The sequence below is a fragment of the Passer domesticus genome, chromosome 17, assembly GCF_036417665.1.
Source record: "Passer domesticus isolate bPasDom1 chromosome 17, bPasDom1.hap1, whole genome shotgun sequence".
Taxonomy (NCBI): domain Eukaryota; kingdom Metazoa; phylum Chordata; class Aves; order Passeriformes; family Passeridae; genus Passer; species Passer domesticus.
In genome coordinates, this window is record NC_087490.1 from 3,858,161 (window position 1) to 3,873,996 (window position 15,836).

General features: G+C 49.8%; 2 protein-coding genes across 20 annotated transcripts in view; one reads left to right on the plus strand and one right to left on the minus strand.

Moving 5' to 3' along the window:
• CIT (citron rho-interacting serine/threonine kinase) overlaps window positions 1–6,101 on the plus strand; it is a 68,269-nt gene extending 62,168 nt beyond the window's left edge. For 10 of the 16 annotated variants that reach the window (XM_064392811.1, XM_064392823.1, XM_064392818.1 and 7 more), the window contains 7 exons: window positions 434–542; window positions 658–786; window positions 1,445–1,525; window positions 2,121–2,199; window positions 2,315–2,512; window positions 3,347–3,680; window positions 4,150–6,101. In XM_064392811.1, coding sequence (XP_064248881.1) covers window positions 434–542; window positions 658–786; window positions 1,445–1,525; window positions 2,121–2,199; window positions 2,315–2,512; window positions 3,347–3,680; window positions 4,150–4,173 — 954 coding nt within the window. In that variant the 3' untranslated portion in view covers window positions 4,174–6,101. The remainder of the gene's footprint in view (window positions 1–433; window positions 543–657; window positions 787–1,444; window positions 1,526–2,120; window positions 2,200–2,314; window positions 2,513–3,346; window positions 3,681–4,149) is intronic. The other 6 variants (XM_064392813.1, XM_064392815.1, XM_064392820.1 and 3 more) reach the window with 2 other exon arrangements.
• Window positions 6,102–8,495: 2,394 nt separating this feature from the next.
• Window positions 8,496–15,362, minus strand: PRKAB1 (protein kinase AMP-activated non-catalytic subunit beta 1). Of its 4 annotated transcripts, XM_064392830.1 has the most exons (8): window positions 15,341–15,357; window positions 14,377–14,545; window positions 13,798–13,964; window positions 12,726–12,819; window positions 11,922–12,036; window positions 10,616–10,749; window positions 10,058–10,126; window positions 8,496–9,973 (listed from the first exon to the last, which is right to left on the minus strand). In XM_064392830.1, the coding sequence occupies exons 2-8, from the start codon at window positions 14,533–14,535 to the stop codon at window positions 9,896–9,898; spliced, it is 816 nt and encodes a 271-aa protein (XP_064248900.1). In that variant the 5' UTR covers window positions 14,536–14,545; window positions 15,341–15,357; the 3' UTR covers window positions 8,496–9,895. The 4 variants fall into 4 exon arrangements, with proteins under 4 accessions (XP_064248900.1, XP_064248899.1, XP_064248898.1 ...); XM_064392829.1 differs by lacking the exon at window positions 8,496–9,973 and having other exon boundaries at window positions 9,974–10,126; window positions 15,341–15,362; XM_064392828.1 differs by lacking the exons at window positions 8,496–9,973; window positions 15,341–15,357 and adding an exon at window positions 14,657–15,334 and having other exon boundaries at window positions 9,974–10,126.
• Between the last annotated feature and the right edge of the window lie 474 nt (window positions 15,363–15,836).

Here is a 15,836-nt window from a genome sequence, read left to right on the forward strand (position 1 = left end):
ATGCCAACCTGCAGAGCATCCCAGCTCTTCAGTCACAAGGCAGGTTTGGTGGACAACATCTCTCTGTTATGTACAAAGAAGGCAGGAAGGAAGATTGGCTGTGACCTACAAGGGAGATGCTCACTGCTGCTCCAGAAAATGGAGCTGCAGAGCAGAATATCTTCCAGAACAGTGTATTCTTCCAAAAGGAAGATAATCTCTCCAGAGGCAAGTTGATATGCAATCTACATTCAAGCATCACTTCCAACAAAACAAAACTTTCTTCTAGCAAGAGTTTTTGTTCACATGCTTTTGAGAGACTGCTAGGGTCTTTGAGGTTGCTACCTCTCCCTTTTGTAAAGATAAATGTAGCAATATACAACTTTCCAGACTCAGTGTTACCTGTAAGCTGGTACAGGGGACTAATATCTCTCCATGCTATCCTTTTTTCCAGGAGATTGAAACCTCTGAGCCTTGCAGCTGCATCCATTTGACCACTTACAGCATCATCATTGGAACCAACAAGTTCTATGAAATTGAGATGAAGCAGTACACGCTGGAGGGTAGGAGATAATTCCTGAGAAATGCTCCAAGTGGCTCCACAGCCACTTAATTTAATTTTATAGTTTTGAAAAAAGTTGGTGCAAATCAAAGTGTCTTTCTCCATTCTCTTTGCAGAGTTTTTGGATAAAAATGACCACACTTTGGCCTCTGCTGTGTTTGCTGCTTCTACCAACAGTTTCCCAGTCAGTATCATCCAAGTGAACCCAGCAGGGCAGAGGGAGGAGTATCTGCTGTGTTTCCATGGTAAGTGGTGGATGCTTGTGCAGGAGTTGCACTATTCCTGTTCTCTGACCTGCAGAAGGTACCCAAATGCTGTTGAATTTTGGACAACCTGCTTTGGTTTAAAAGTTCTCCATGCCTGGTGGATCAGTTTTTGCACAAGAGTTCTGTGCCTGAGGGAAGGACTGCAGGCAGTGTGTGAAGTGCAAACAGGTGCTTGATTACCCTGATAAGATGTTCAGGGGCTCTCAGACTTGGGCTTTGTCTGGTTTCCATGCAGACAGATGAGACTTTTTAACCTTTTGGTGATTAAATAAGAGAGGGTGTTATTTTTTTCTATAGCTGCTCTTGTTGCCCTCTTGTATGGGAATGAACAAACCTTCTAAAGCCCTCTAGCAGTAATTTTGGGTGAGTAATGGTAGGAATGTCATCACCTGCCCGACTGTAGATTAAATAATGACCTGAGTTTAGCTGGAACAGAGACATGGAATCACAGCACCTTTTGGCCTGGCAGTATTCCTACATCCAACCAGTTCCATGGCATTTAGAGTCATTCATGGCAATCTGGGATTTGCAAGAGGTCCCTGATAAAAAGCCTAGCAACAACTGCATTTGTCCCTCCAGAAAGAAATGAATAAAACTCAGGCAGATGCTCATGACCTGATGTGACTTCTCTTGGCAGAGTTTGGTGTCTTTGTGGATTCCTATGGAAGACGCAGTAGGACAGACGACCTGAAATGGAACCGCTTGCCCTTGGCCTTTGGTAGGTGTTGAGGGACAGCCCCTTGGATTGTGGAGATTGTTGGAACCAGGAAACCTCCTTGTGGAATGGGTACTCTGCACTCTGTCTCCTTTTCCTTTCTCAATTCTTCCAGAAACTATGGAGCTTTTTCCCACCATTTAAGCTCATTCTAAATCCAGATGGCAAACCCTCTGAAATATAAGCAATTCAAGGAAAACTAAACAGAAGTTCCATTTCCTTAATGTTCCTGGTCTGACACTGATTGAACTGGCTAGTGGAATTTTTAACAAAGCTCTAAGTTTCTGAAATAGTGAAGAATCTATGAGGGCAGCATGGCTCCCTCAGGCCTTTTGCACTGCTTAATGGGATTTTGTTCAGTTAATAGTTTGGTTTTAATGCCTTTTTCATGATACTTTGGTTAGTAAAGTCCTTGAGATACAGTTTCAAAGCAACAATTCTTTAAACTTGCATCTCCCCCTTTACTGATGGTGTCTGTGTCATTACATAAAATGTATTCCTTAGTTTTCCCACGGGGCTGTCAGCCTCTCTTGTGCTTGCTGTTGTGTTTTAGAAGTTTTTAATAGAGAATGCATTTGTGTTTTCCCTGCTCCTCCAGCCTACAGGGAGCCCTATCTGTTCGTGACCCACTTCAATTCCCTTGAAGTGATCGAGATTCAGGCACGAGCTTCTCTAGGGTAAGTGGTTCTCTTTTCATCTCTTTGAACAGCCTGCTTTGCAGGACTATATGGACTTGCCAGGGGAAGGTACTGTGCTGCCACTGTAAAGACTTTTTCCTGCACTTTTCCCCAGAACTCCGGCACGAGCCCACTTGGAGATCCCGAACCCGCGGTACCTCGGGCCTGCAATCTCCTCAGGAGCAATCTACTTGGCCTCCTCCTACCAAGACAAGCTGAGGGTGATCTGCTGTAAGGGCAACCTGGTGAAGGAGACCAACAACGAGCAGCAGCCACAGCAGCAGCACCACAGGGGCTCCTCTGCCACGCGCAGGTACGGGGACATCGGGAGTCACGGTGACAATGCTGGGGTGTTACAGTCCCTGGGTGCCTCAGGAGCAAACTTCCCTCCTGATGCCTTTTCCCCTGGTGTGGTGGGATGCCCTTGTTGTTCTTAGAGCCTGGTGACAGTCAGTTACTGTTATGCTGGAATAGAGTCACTAATGGCTTAACATCCACAAGGAAACAAACATCAGCTCTAGGAAGATGGGGATAATCTCCACAAATGCTTTGTGACCTTGTGCTGGTTTGCTTTGATGTTGTGATAGAGCTCTGGCTTCAAAGCTTTTTGAGCTCAGATACTGTTGATATGACATTAAACACAGCTTGGTTATAACAAGATATAAAGCAAGAGCCCCTTTCTATCAAATAATCGGTCTGCCTTAGGGAGATTAGTGCTGGAAAGTTGTGATGTGATATACAGGTAATTAAATACTGAGGCTCATGGTGCCACTGTGTGCACAGGAGACTGAGAAATTGAGGCTTGTCATTCATCCCAGCCTGGCCTGAACATCCCTGAGCTACAGAAAATTTTGTGAAAACATATATATATATAAAATTTTAGTATATTTTTATATGGAAAAGGAAATGGCTGGAGTGCATGGAAAGGTGTTGTTCTCTGGCCTGTTCTGTACACACGACTTACACTGGCAATTCATTAAGGCACTTTGCCAGCGTGGCTCATGTGATGGATACTCCAGCTGCCAAAATACCTCTGCATTTTCTGTCTTGGCTCAGGGAGAGGCTGATGCTTCTCACCCGAAGCGCGCTGGGGGAAAAGTTACATTTCTGCTAAAAGAAAATGTGACTGGAGGTTTTTGTCACTCAGCGGTTCGCGTCAATTATTTTTGAATGACAGCAGCCCGAACAAGAGAGGCCCTCCCACGTACAACGAGCACATCACCAAGCGCGTGGCCTCCAGCCCGGGGCCCCCGGAAGGGCCCGGCCACCCGCGGGAGCCCAGCACGCCCCACCGGTACCGCGAGGGCCGCACGGAGCTGCGCAGGGACAAGTCCCCGGGGAGGCCTCTGGAGAGGGAGAAGTCGCCGGGGCGGCTGCTGAGCACCCGCAGGGAGCGCTCCCCGGGCCGGCTCTTCGAGGACAGCAGCCGGGGGAGGGTGCCGGTGAGCGGGGCCAGGACTCCTCTTGCTCAAGTCAATAAGGTAAGGCAGGAGCCTGCAGGAAGTGTCTGCTCTCAGGGAAAGGCTTGTAGGTACTGCAAAAGGGCTGGTGGCACTGGAAAGCACAAGAGCAGATCAAATCTCACCCCCCTGCTCCGCAAATTCTGTTGGAGCAGAGCCCACATGGTGCCATGCACTGGCCCTGTGACCACCAGCTCTGGGCTGGTTCTGGCATTGCAAAAGCTGCTTGACCCTAGGATGGGCTGAAAGCAAAGATGCATTTACTAGCAAGTGATAGAGGATTTGGAGGGGAATAATGTCTGGAGCAGGGAACGTGGGAGCCTGCTGTGCTCAGAGTGGTGCTGGCAGTGCCTGCCTTTGTCAGTGCTTGTGGATGACAGCAGCCCTGGCTCTGGGGCAGCAGCAGGTGATGGATGTACTGCTCCCACCACCTCGTGCCTGGAAGAGAAACACCTGTGATTTGTAACTTGTCCTTTTATTTCCCTGCCAGGTCTGGGACCAGTCTTCAGTGTAAGTCTCAGCTAGACAAAGTTACTCGTCTCGACCTGCAGGAAAAAAAGGAAATATACTGAGTATATGCACTCCATCTGTCTGCAGCCCAGCTCCCAAACAGCACTCCTGGGCCAGAGCTCGCTCCGCAGCGGGAGCCGTGACGCTTTCCAAGACCGTTCGCAGCTCAGTTAATTTCTCTGCACTTTCCTGCACTCCTGTTTTTGCACTTTGTACTACTGTTACTCTTTCAAGCAGTTCATGAACTTTTTGTATCCACTTTAGTCCCTAGTAGTTCATCCAGGAAATGGGACTCGTGTCCTACCCCAGGTCATCACTGTGGTTAGCACCCCTTAACAGAGAGTTGGTCAAAGTTCTGAGATGTGCTGGGAGCCCCTGATGGCCTGGAAACAGAAGGGCCAAGGTGAGTGAGTCTTTCACTAGGAGCTGTGGCTGGATGTTCTCCACAGAACACATGAAAAATATCTTCTGATTAGCCTGTTCACCTGCCACTTCTGAAAGTTATTTTGTTCTCACTAAAATCGCTTTAGAGCAGCTCTGATGGGGAGGGAAGAACCCTGCTTTAACCAACCCCCTGCCCGGCCCTGAGACAAAGTGCATTACCTATAAGCTACTGGGTTGTAAGACTTTATCCAGGTCTTCTGCATGACAGTTCACTGCATGCTGCTGCACCATCACTGGCTCTCTCCTTTTAGGTTGCTTTGCTGAGTAGTGTATTGTACCTCACTTGTAAATTACCTGAAACCTTTAGATTACGCTGCAAAATAGCCGTTAATTACTCTGGAAATTTGGCACCGAAGAGTTAACAAGCCTTATTCTATGACAAGAATTACAGTCACACTTGTGTTCTCCTCTCAGCACTGGACATGGTCTCTCCAGCAGTGAGTCCTGCCAGCCTCAGCCCCCCGGGGGGAGCAGCCCGGGCTGGCTCCTCCCGTGAGCTGTAGCTTGTGGTGCAATCAGATGCGGTGTCTTGGCACAGGACACCCCCAGGGAGCAGCTTTGGCAGTTGCTGACACACCTTTGCTTCCCCGTGTCTGACCTCGAGCCTTTTATTGCTTCCTATTCTCTTTTGCTGTGAACATGAAGCAGAGAGCAAATGATTTTCAAAGCAGGTTTTGACCATTCACTCTGCAATAGCAACATTCTAAGTGAACAACCATGTTCTTTACAACTGGAAAGAGCAAAACTGCATCCAATCTTCCCTTGGCACCACACTTAAACTTCTGCTAGTCCCTTGCAAGCCTGTGCTAACCTGTTCTAGAAGCCCATCAAAATTCCAATGCCTTGTCAGTGTCCTTTGGCGAGTTTCATGAATATTGTATTCCGTTCTCTTGTCTGTTGGGTTATTTTCAGTCAGATGATTTGGCAGGAAATTTGCTGAAAGTTTATGTCTCCTGGTCTGAATATTTTGAAAGGTCACTGAGATCAGTCTTTAAATCTTTGCATCTCATGGAAGATCTTCAAGACCTCAGAAATGGGCTTGTTGAGTCCTGAAAGTGTATATCTTGTGTCTTGTTTGTGAAATGCTTCCTGCTATAGAAATAGCTCAAAGGACTGTACATATTTACAAGAAACTTTATATTCGTAACAAAAGGGAATTGAATTGGTTTCTACTTTTTTATTGTAAACGGTGCGTTTTTCAACACTAGCTTTTTGTTTTACTGGTGGTTGTGGACAGCCATCCTCAGACACTGGAGGGGCCTCGCCTCAGTCCTCCTCGCTCCCATGAAGAAATATTGTAACATTAAATTGCAATTGAAGCTTGTTAGCATAAATGAGGTTTTAGGTCTCGAAAAGTACAGGATTTTTCTTCATTACCTTTTTATTATTGACAAGGGAGGGAACCAGAGGGACAGTTCAAAGCTCCACCGGGAAAGTATTGAACTTTGTTGTTGAACAATAACCAAATAAAACAAATACCTATCTTGACTGGCATGGTGAAATGACGGCTTCCTTCTCTCTGGAGTGCCCCTGCCCCTCCTGCCCCACACCTGGCTCTGGGGCTGGGGAATCCTAGCTGGCACAGCTGCCCAAGAGCAAACCCTGGCAATATTTAGCATTTAGTACTCCTCATTCCCTGAGCAGTAGCATAAGTGGCTTCACAAAGCCCAGGCATGTTCACAGGCACTAACCCGGGTGGGTTTATCCAGGTGCTTCACCAGGGCAGCAGTCAGCTGCAGGCACCCACAGCTCAATCCTGCCTCGCCTGTGAGAGGGGCAGGGTGAAGCTCCTGGGCAAAGTCTTGCCCTGGTAAGTGACCCCACACCTCTTGAGCTGGAAAAAAGGCATCTTAATTAACAAGAGTGTGATCTAATGACAGGTTTGGGACTTACCCCAGCAGTGTACTGGGAGCAAAGCAGATAGAGGCAGTTCCTCATGCCACTGCTGTAAAATGCTGGTGCTTTAAGGCCTAATAGCTGCAACTTTAAAAAAAGACCATTCACAAATCCAGTCAGATTGAGTACAACCTGCAGTTACTGTACAGCTCAACTTACACCTGCTGGGAAAACTTGCTAGATCAGACTTAAATGTAAATACATCTATTTTTAACTGAACTAGTTTTTACAGGGTCTCAAGTATTCTTTCACAGGAAGAGGTTTTTAATATTCACACTGCTGCCTACAGTAACTTAATTTGTCCTCCTACTGTTCAGTGTTTTTGGTTCTGTGCACATCCCACCCCCTCAGCCCTGAGAAAGGGCTTGTTGGAGGCTCTGGGCGTGGGTTACCAATGGCTCCTCTTACAATTTGGTCTACATGCCATTCTCCATGACAATGCTCTCCATCAACCCTGAGCTGCTTGATTTATCTATTGTGCCTACTATGATGTATATGATGAAATGCTGACTTGTTCAATGTTCCTTTATTTCTTTTACTGTGCACAAACAATACTTATTCAAAGCTCATTGTTGCAGTCCTATGATGCATGATCCGAATTGTAACAAAACTAAATTAATCCAGAAACTGGTGGAGTAAAAAAAAATTATTTATTGAGCTTTTTGATTCCCAAGAACCCTACACAAATCCATGTCAGCTTGAGGCCCACAGGCTGTGCTGAAATTCAGGGGGTCGGGGAGGGCAGGGAGCTCTTGTTATTCCTGTACTGGTTTACTCCAGGGTCCCCAAAAATGACTGTAACAAAAGTGTCTGCATCTACCTTTAAAAAAATGTGCTCTCCTAGCAACAGCCAAGAATAAACATAACAGCACAGACTGTGAGCTGTGGGTGGGGAATGTAAGTGAGCTAATAAATCCAACTCTTGATCCAGCTTTTGCCTTTGGAGGGATTTGATTCATCCCATTGCAATAAGGGAACAGAGAGTGATTAATTCATTCACCTGTCAAGCAGAAAACCCAATAAAACACCCCAAACCCACCCTGCAGCAAAAAACAAAGCAACCAGCTTACCTCTTCATCCTGCTGGAGAGAAAGGGCTTTGGGGGGCTGAGGGTGGCAGTGGCTTTCCTGAGGAAATCTGTGGCTCCTGGGACTGGCACTTGAGGCCCTGGTGCCAGGACCAGCTCACCTCCACCACTGCTGCTCGTGGCTGGAGGGGCCTGGGGGCAGCTGGGCTTGCTCACCGTGGGCAGGGAAGGGGGAGCAGAGGGAGGGTCCCTCCTGCAGGCCCTCACACAGCCTGGGCTCCCTGCCCACCCTCACAACTCTGGGGCTGCAGAAGCTGATGGTACAGTAGCAGCTGCAGCCCCTGTACTGAGCCCTCTGCCAGCTGAGACAGGGCCAGGGGCTACAAACCAAAAATCAAAAATCAAAATCCTCAAGCTTTCTACACAACAATTGTTCCTGTCCTGTGGTTCCACCACACCTGATGAAGAACACGGAGTGCTCTGCAGGTACCAGCACTGCCCACAAATCCCCAGCCTTGGCATTCCCAGGACACTGCAGGGACACACACTGTCCCCTCACAGGGACACACACTGTCCCCTCACAGCTGGACCCTGGTGGGACAAAGACCTGGGGAAAAGGTCTGCTTGAAGTGGCTGCTGGAACAAAGAGAAGCTGACAGGAGCCTTAAGGCCTATCCCAAGCTTTCCAGCTCTGTTGCTGGAGCTTTTAAATAACTGGCCTCTTGTCCTTCCTCTAAACTTTAGATCACAAATAAACATGAACACCTCAGTCATGTTCACTGACTGAGTGCCAAGAGGAGAAAGTGTTTCAATCTGCATCATTTAATGATAAATGAAAAGCTTGTACAGCTCACCAAGGCACAAAACTGCAATCAGGAAATCACATGTAATAACAAAATAACTCATTGAAGGCAAAATTACCACAGGTGGGAAGGGTAATAACAAGCCAAGTCACCCACTTCTCTTGAAAATGTTTTATTTGTTTCTAAAGAGGTTGAAAACAAGCAATTCTGTAGTTCAGAATACCAAATACTATCCATAGCACAGAATGAAGGAAGAGTTTTCAGAGAAAACCATTGCACTAGACCCAGATCTACTCAGCTACTGAAGATATTGCAACAAGGCTGGTGAACAGACCCCAGGATGGCAAGGCACCTCCCACTGTGGCTCGCTCCACGCTGGCTGCTGCAGCCCTGTCCCCACTCAGAGTCCTCACAGACTTGTGCAAAGTGCTTCCCCCACAGTGGGAGGGCTGCTCATCATTGGCACGGCCACGGTGCCCCAGGCACCAAAACAAGCACACTGGCAGCAGGTTTGCATTAATGTTGCATTTGTTTTGGGATAAAACAGGCTGTCAACACCAAGGACAGGCAGCCTGGCATTACCAGAATCACTTAGAAAACAGAAACAGAATAAAAAGTTGCCCGGCTCCAGCCCTGGGCACAGAGGGCTGTGATGCTGCTCCATCCAGCACTCTGCTGACACTGAGGGGTAAGTTTGGCACAGGAGACTTACAGTCACCCTCAGGCTGTTACTGAGGAACCCATCCCTAAACTGAATCCATCCATCCCCTTCCTCTCTCAGCTTAAGGAAGTCCTCATCAGTGACAGCAAGAGAAACCAGTTTTCCAAAAGCAGATTACTGCAAGACACACTTATGATTTACAGAAAAATCCAGCCATTAAAAACAATTGTCTTTACCAGAAATTCCACAGGGGAAAAGATGTATTTCAGTTCTCATGAAGAGAAAAAACTACAGAGCTATTCACAGTAGAAACAGTGCACCCCACTCTACCGTAAAATAATAATGAGCTTGTAGTGATGATTATGTTGCTGATTTTGCCCAGAAAAGGCTGCTACAAAATGATCATCAATATTCACACTTAATTCAGCCAGGCAAGTTTGGAACTTGCTACTGAAACAGTGTTTGATGAGCAACGGAAGCAGTAACGAGCTTGCTTTTGCTGAGTGTTATGCTCAGATCAGATTCCCCAGGAATCCTGAACTTTCCAGACTTTGGGCTGGCAGACTCCCAGTCTGCCTCGCTGCTAAAGCTCTTGGATCTGTTGCTGCCCTGACATTATTCAGCCTAATTAAATTGGTGGCTTTTTAACTGAGCTGACCAGGGGCACTGACACCTTTGCCACCTGTCTGGTTGCTGTGAAGCTGCCATTTCCAAGAACTTCCAAGGTGGGGCTAACAAAATAAGGCAAATACAGGAGAACCTGGAAGTCTCAGGAAAAATATGAAATCAGAGTTTGTTTGCTACAGCACAGAGCAGAAGTACATTTGGTTAAGTGAAGCATTTTTTTCTGAGACTGCACTGGCCCAGAACAATTGGTCACACATGACTGTGATGCTCATATTGGCTTGTACAGCAAAGTGGTCACGTATTTCTTCTTGTAACGGTGTGTAGCACTGAGCACCATCACTCCATCCTACAGGGGAGGGAAAACAAGTGAGCAAGGGCCATGGCCAGACACCCGGGGTGCCCCTGGGCAGGACAGGCCCTGGCCTCTCACCTTGATGGAAAGTGCATACAGGTGGTTCAACATGACGTGGTTGGGCTCGGGGAGCAGAGCGGGGTCACACTGCAGAGGAGAGGGACAGTGTGACAGGAACAGCAGTCACAGTTCACTCCTCACAGCTGAGGGGTGACAAACAGCACCTGTGGCCAGCCACACCCCCAGTGCATCACTGCTGCTCACTCTGAGTCCATCACAAACACGGTCACCATTCCAGAACAACCCCAGCTCCCTCTGGGTAAAGCCCTCTGCATCCTCACCAGGACCACAGATCAGACTGTGATTACCCCTTATGTGCCTCTGCTGTCTTAACAATTAACAAGATTAAGCTTTTGGGAGGAAAATAGCATTCTAGTTTTCCATTTTAAAGACAGTCAACTAGAAAAACAGATTTACTTCAGATTAATCCATCTGGACATACACAACAAGGAACTTACCAGCACAATAACTTATCCTAAGGTTTTTCCTAAGCTGTCCCCTACCCATACACAGATTTTTCCCCATCTGTTCCCACCCTCAAGGGCATTATTTAGCAAACCAAAGTGATGTACTCACAGAAATGCCCGTGTCCTTGTTCAGGATAACCTGCAGCAGGTGTGGGGGGAGAATGGGTGGAGATTTGAAGCGCTCCTCTGCCTTGCAGACATAGGGCTCCTGGTGGTAGGGTCCTGGGGGTGAGCTGGACAGCTCTGCCAGACAGATGGTAAATATTTAATCCTGAATGCTTTGTAAGAACATCTGCTCTTTATAGGTACATGCAGCCTAAAGGAATCAATGGCACTTAAGTACAACAACTGCAGCAGCTGGTGCAGTGCCAGAGCATCAGTCACTGCCCAAGAGGGGATTTAAGGTGCCCAAAGTCTGACTTGGAAGGAGCTGTGAGGTTCTGGGCAGCAGAGTTCTGAGGGCACAACTGCACTTCAGAACTTCTCTGCCCAGCACTTCTGCAAACACTCCACAGTGCAGGCTGCCCTCCAAGGCTCCCTCCAAGGGACAAGAACATGGGAAGCACCTGTGAAAGGCAACTGCTCCTCCCTGCAGACTGGGCTGTGGGAAAAGCTCTTCCAAGTCTGACCAGGGAAAGGAAACACTGCTACAGCCTTGGGGGAAGGCATCTACTAGAATCTCCTCCTGGCCTGCCCCACAATTACTAACACTTTCTCCAAAAAGGCTTTGTCCAGGGCAAAGTTGCACAGAGCAAACCACACCCAAACACACCTCCTGCCTCAGGTTCAAAGGTCTGCTGAAGGAGGGTGCAAGGTACTGCTTCAGTCATGGGCTCCATCCCTCCAGAGCTCAGCAGCCAACAGGGCAAGGCTGCCCTCAGACATGGCTCCAGCTAAATCCCAGCTCTCTCCTGTTACACTGCAACATGAAACTTCAGATTTTTGTATTATTCTTAGGTAGATAATTTATACTGCACTGTGAGGATACTCCCCAGCCTGTGTTATGGCTGAGATGCACCTAATTTCTCTCTGCTGAAGTGCAACTCCTGACCCCCTGAGCCACCTCCTTAGCAGAGGAAGACTGAATTAGGAGCAGTGCAGGCTGTCAGCATTGGTTTGATGGGGTAAAGCAGAGACTGATCCACCAGTGACTGCCCCAAACCCAGCCACTGCACACAGCAGGGGCAAACAGAGTTATTGAGCACCCAGGACTTCCTCCTCAGCAGATCTGTGTTGCTTTGTCATAGGCTTCCTCCACTTTCCTCCTTTGGGCATTTGTGATTCCTGCACACATCACAGGGCCTGACACAAGTGGAGATTAATCTCTGCTGGAGCTTTAACTCAGATAAAAAGGGAAAATGAAATTTTTGAGCAGTTCTAAAAAGTGTGACATGAAGTTACCAGTAAGCTCATACCAGACATGTCTGAACATTTTTGGGAGTCCACCATCAAAGCATCGAACACTTCAAAGTCAGTTTTCTTCACCTGGATGATGTTGTTGACAGTACCCAGCTGGCTGGTTACTACTGGCTGGCAAAAGACAAGAAACCAGAATAAAAAAAAGCCTGTGGGACTAACAGAGTCTCAGAACTGCACCATCAGCATTACCAAGAATGAGGTACATGACTTTTGAAATATGACAGAACCAGATGTGAGAAGAGCTCAGTGAGTGTTAGGTTAAGAGGAAGTGAAGGATTTTAAAGGCTGGGAGGGGCAAATGCCAGCTGAACCTGGCAAGCCCACAGGGCTCCAGACAAGGCAGGGGTCAGGTCTGGGCTGGAGCTACCTGTGACACCAGCTCTGGACACTGTGTCCTTAAGCACATGGGGAACTGCTGGGCAGGCTGGGGTTAAAGCTCATTTTATAGCAGAGGAGGAAAAACAGGCCTGGTAGATTTTGGCACAATTACTGGACTGTGAAAAGATCTAGAGCAGCAATAGCAACATGCTGGCACAGAGAGCCAGGAAGGCACAGCGAGCTCTGGGCTGCCAGCAGTGCTGCAATGCTCTAAAAGGCAGTTTGGCACTGCACAAGAAAAGCTTGGCATCACTTGTAAACCAATGGCCAAGAGATCCTGTCCCTCACTGCATCTCCTGCCCTCTGAGCTCAGGCTGATGCTGCCAGCAGCCATCAGAATCCTCTCTGTCACCAGCCTGAACAGCCCCTTTCTCCTCTTCAGACGCCTCAGTCAATAAACAGTGACTCAAAGCAAACATCACCTCTGCAGGATCGTGTGTCCACTGCCCATCCACCAGGAACTTGTACTGGTGCTCTCCTTCTGGCAGGTCCAGGATTGCCACAAAGTTATTGTGACTGCAATTCAAGACAAACAATCAGCCCTGCAAAATTCTGAAAAGTGCCTTGGTCTCTGAGTGTGACACACACTGTGACACAGAGCACAAGCCTCCTCAACCTGCAAAACCTTAAACAGGCAGAGAATCTCTGATGCAATCCAAAGGTAAGGAATCAAATTATGATTAATGCTCATGATAATTTCCTCAGTGACAGTGAGTCCCCCCACACTCCTGACATCCCATAATTGGCACTGAGCTTTTGTAAAGTCACTCTCACATCTTCATGTTACTTGTTAACACAGGAGTCCTCATTTATCTGCTGATGGAACAAGATCAGCTTTCTCATATTTCTTGCCTTTCAGTATTTGCCATCATAAATTGCATTTCCCAAATGCCCATGAAATAAATGAACAATGAGCAGATAAAAGCAGCAACCCAATACTTCTGGGTTACTTTGGGTCTGAAGAGCTGCTGCTTGGCAATTTCCAAACTCCTTGGGCAGTGAACTCCCTGATTCTTCAGAAGGCTTTAGCAGCACCTCAAAAAAGCTGAGCAACAGCTGATGCTGCTCCAACAGGCTCCTGGGCCCTCTGAGCTGGGCAAAAGCCACTGACATGGCAAGGATGTGCCACAGAGACACTGTGCTGGAAGCACTCCCCTTCCCACTGCCCAGCCCTGCTCCAGGCACAGGTCACAGCAGGGACTGTTTGGAGTTATTTGTGATGCCCCTCTCCTCATGCCCTCGATGACAATCTGACTTCTCCATTCTTGGGTGGACAGGGTGGAGGTTGAGCCGTGTGCTTGCCCAGTGAACTGACACACAGCCCAACCTCCACCCTGCCCACCCAAGGATGGAGAATGGATTGTCACCGAGGGCTTGAGGAGAGAGGCAGGGCAGTGGTAAATGAGGCCCAATCCCATCTCTCAGCTGACCACCTCCCTCATGCACTGAGCACTGCCAGGCCAGGGGGCACACCCTGCAGCAGCACTTCATTACCTCCTTGTCAGAGGAATTTTGCTCCAGTTGTTGAAGGACCCTGACAAATAAACCTCCTTCCCTCCTCCAGTCCAGCGGAACACCGTTGGCCGAGCTTGAGTGGGGGTTTTGTCATTCACCTCCAGGTCCTGCTGCCAAGCTAGAAATTCTTCCTTCTCCAATGGAGCCTACAAGCACAATGTCTCAATCAAAAAAAGGTTCTTTCCTGGCAGACTATGGCAACCTGTGTTGTACTGAAAGCTGTTTTTGCCCTCAGGCACAATTCTCTAAGTCTGCTCCAAGCAGGTTTTGTCAGATGCAGAACACAAGCTGCATTTCTAGATACTGTTCACAAGTTCATTTGCACAAATTCTGCAAAGGCGTTAAAGCCTTCCAAACCTGCAGGAAGAGTGGAAGGCAAAATAATGCCTCTCCCTCCAGCCCCAATTATACCTGCTTAAACACCAATTCACTCTCCTTGGCACGGGGAGGAAGGGGAAGGACAGCTTTGTGTAAATGCAATGACAAATCCCCTGCAGGCTGCAAACAGCCCCAGAGCATTGCAAGCAAGCAGTGCTGGGAGAACCAAACCAGCAATACCTTCATTTCCTCTGAATGGAACAAGTCTGCATCTTCAGGGCTGTCCATGAGGATTTTGGGCCTGTCCCCCTCCTTGGTGGCTCCTCCTGAGCTGTCCCCTCGGGTGCCCTTGTGCCCATGGCGCTCCAGCCCCGCTCGCTCGCTGCTCGTGTTCCCCATTTCTGCGGGTCTGAAAGAGCAGGGAAAGCCAGATCAGCACAGGTACTGCCACAGCTGCAACGCCAGCAGGCAGGGAAGGAAACTCACCACAGCCCTGGGCTGTGCTTGAAAGGAAACTCACCACAGCCCTGGGCTGTGCTTTTGACTTGAGCCTCAGAAGCGTGATTAACCATGAAGTGACACCACACTCTGAACAAAGCACTGAGTGACAGTTTTTAGCTACTCCTGGCACTGTGCTGTGTACAGGAGCAGCCCTAGCAGAGGGAGCTGGCCAGGCAGGGCCCTGCCAAGCACAAAGCCAGGGCTCCTGCCCTGCCTTCTGCCCGGGCACAGCGCTGCACCTCCCAGCTGCAGCACAGCTCCAGCAGCAAGGCTCCACAAGCAGCCTGCCTGAAACGTGACCTCGCTAGAACGAGTTATCCCTCCTGCTGAGGATGCTGACAGCGGCTGAAGGGGGCTCTAAACAAAGAACCACGAATGTCCTGAGCTGGGGACCCCACAGGGAGCACCCGGCCCTGCAGACACCCCACACTCCCACCCAGTGCCCGAGAGCGGCGTCCCAGCGCTCCCGGAGCTCTGGCAGCCCCGGGGCTGTGCGAATTCCCCGCGGAGAGCTCGGTCCCGCGGCCGCTCCCTCAGTCCCCGCTTTCCTGCGGGAGCGGCAGCGCCTGCAGAGACCCAGCCCCGCGTGGGTGCGCTCCGGGCCCTCCGCGGGGCACGGGGGGCACGGCCCGGCCCGGCAGCCCCGGCACCGCCACCCCGGGAGCCGCCGCTGCACGGCCCTGCCCGCCGGGCCCGCACCCACCGCCCGCCGCGCTCCCGCCGCCGCCGCCGCGCTTCCGCTTCCGCCGGGCCGGGCCCGCGCCCGCCGGGGGGAACCGAGCCCGGCGCGGCCGTTCCGGGCTGCCCCGCGCCCCATGCCGGGCTCCATGGCGAGCTCCATGGCGAGCTCCATGGAGGGCTCCATGGCCGGCCTCCATGGCCGGGCTCCATGGCCGGGCTCCATGGCCGAGCTCATGGCCGAGCTCCATGGCCGAGCTCCATGGCGAGCTCCATGCCGGGCTCCATGGCCGGCCTCCATGGCCGGCCTCCATGGCCGAGCTCCATGGCCGAGCTCCATGTTGGGCTCCATGGCCGAGCTCATGGCCGAGCTCCATGGCTGAGATCCATGGCCGAGCTCCATGCCGGGCTCCATGGCCGGGCTCCATGGCCGAGCTCCATGGCCGAGCTCATGGCCGGGCTCCATGGCCGAGCTCATGGCCGAGCTCCATGGCTGAGATCCATGGCCGAGCTCCATGCCG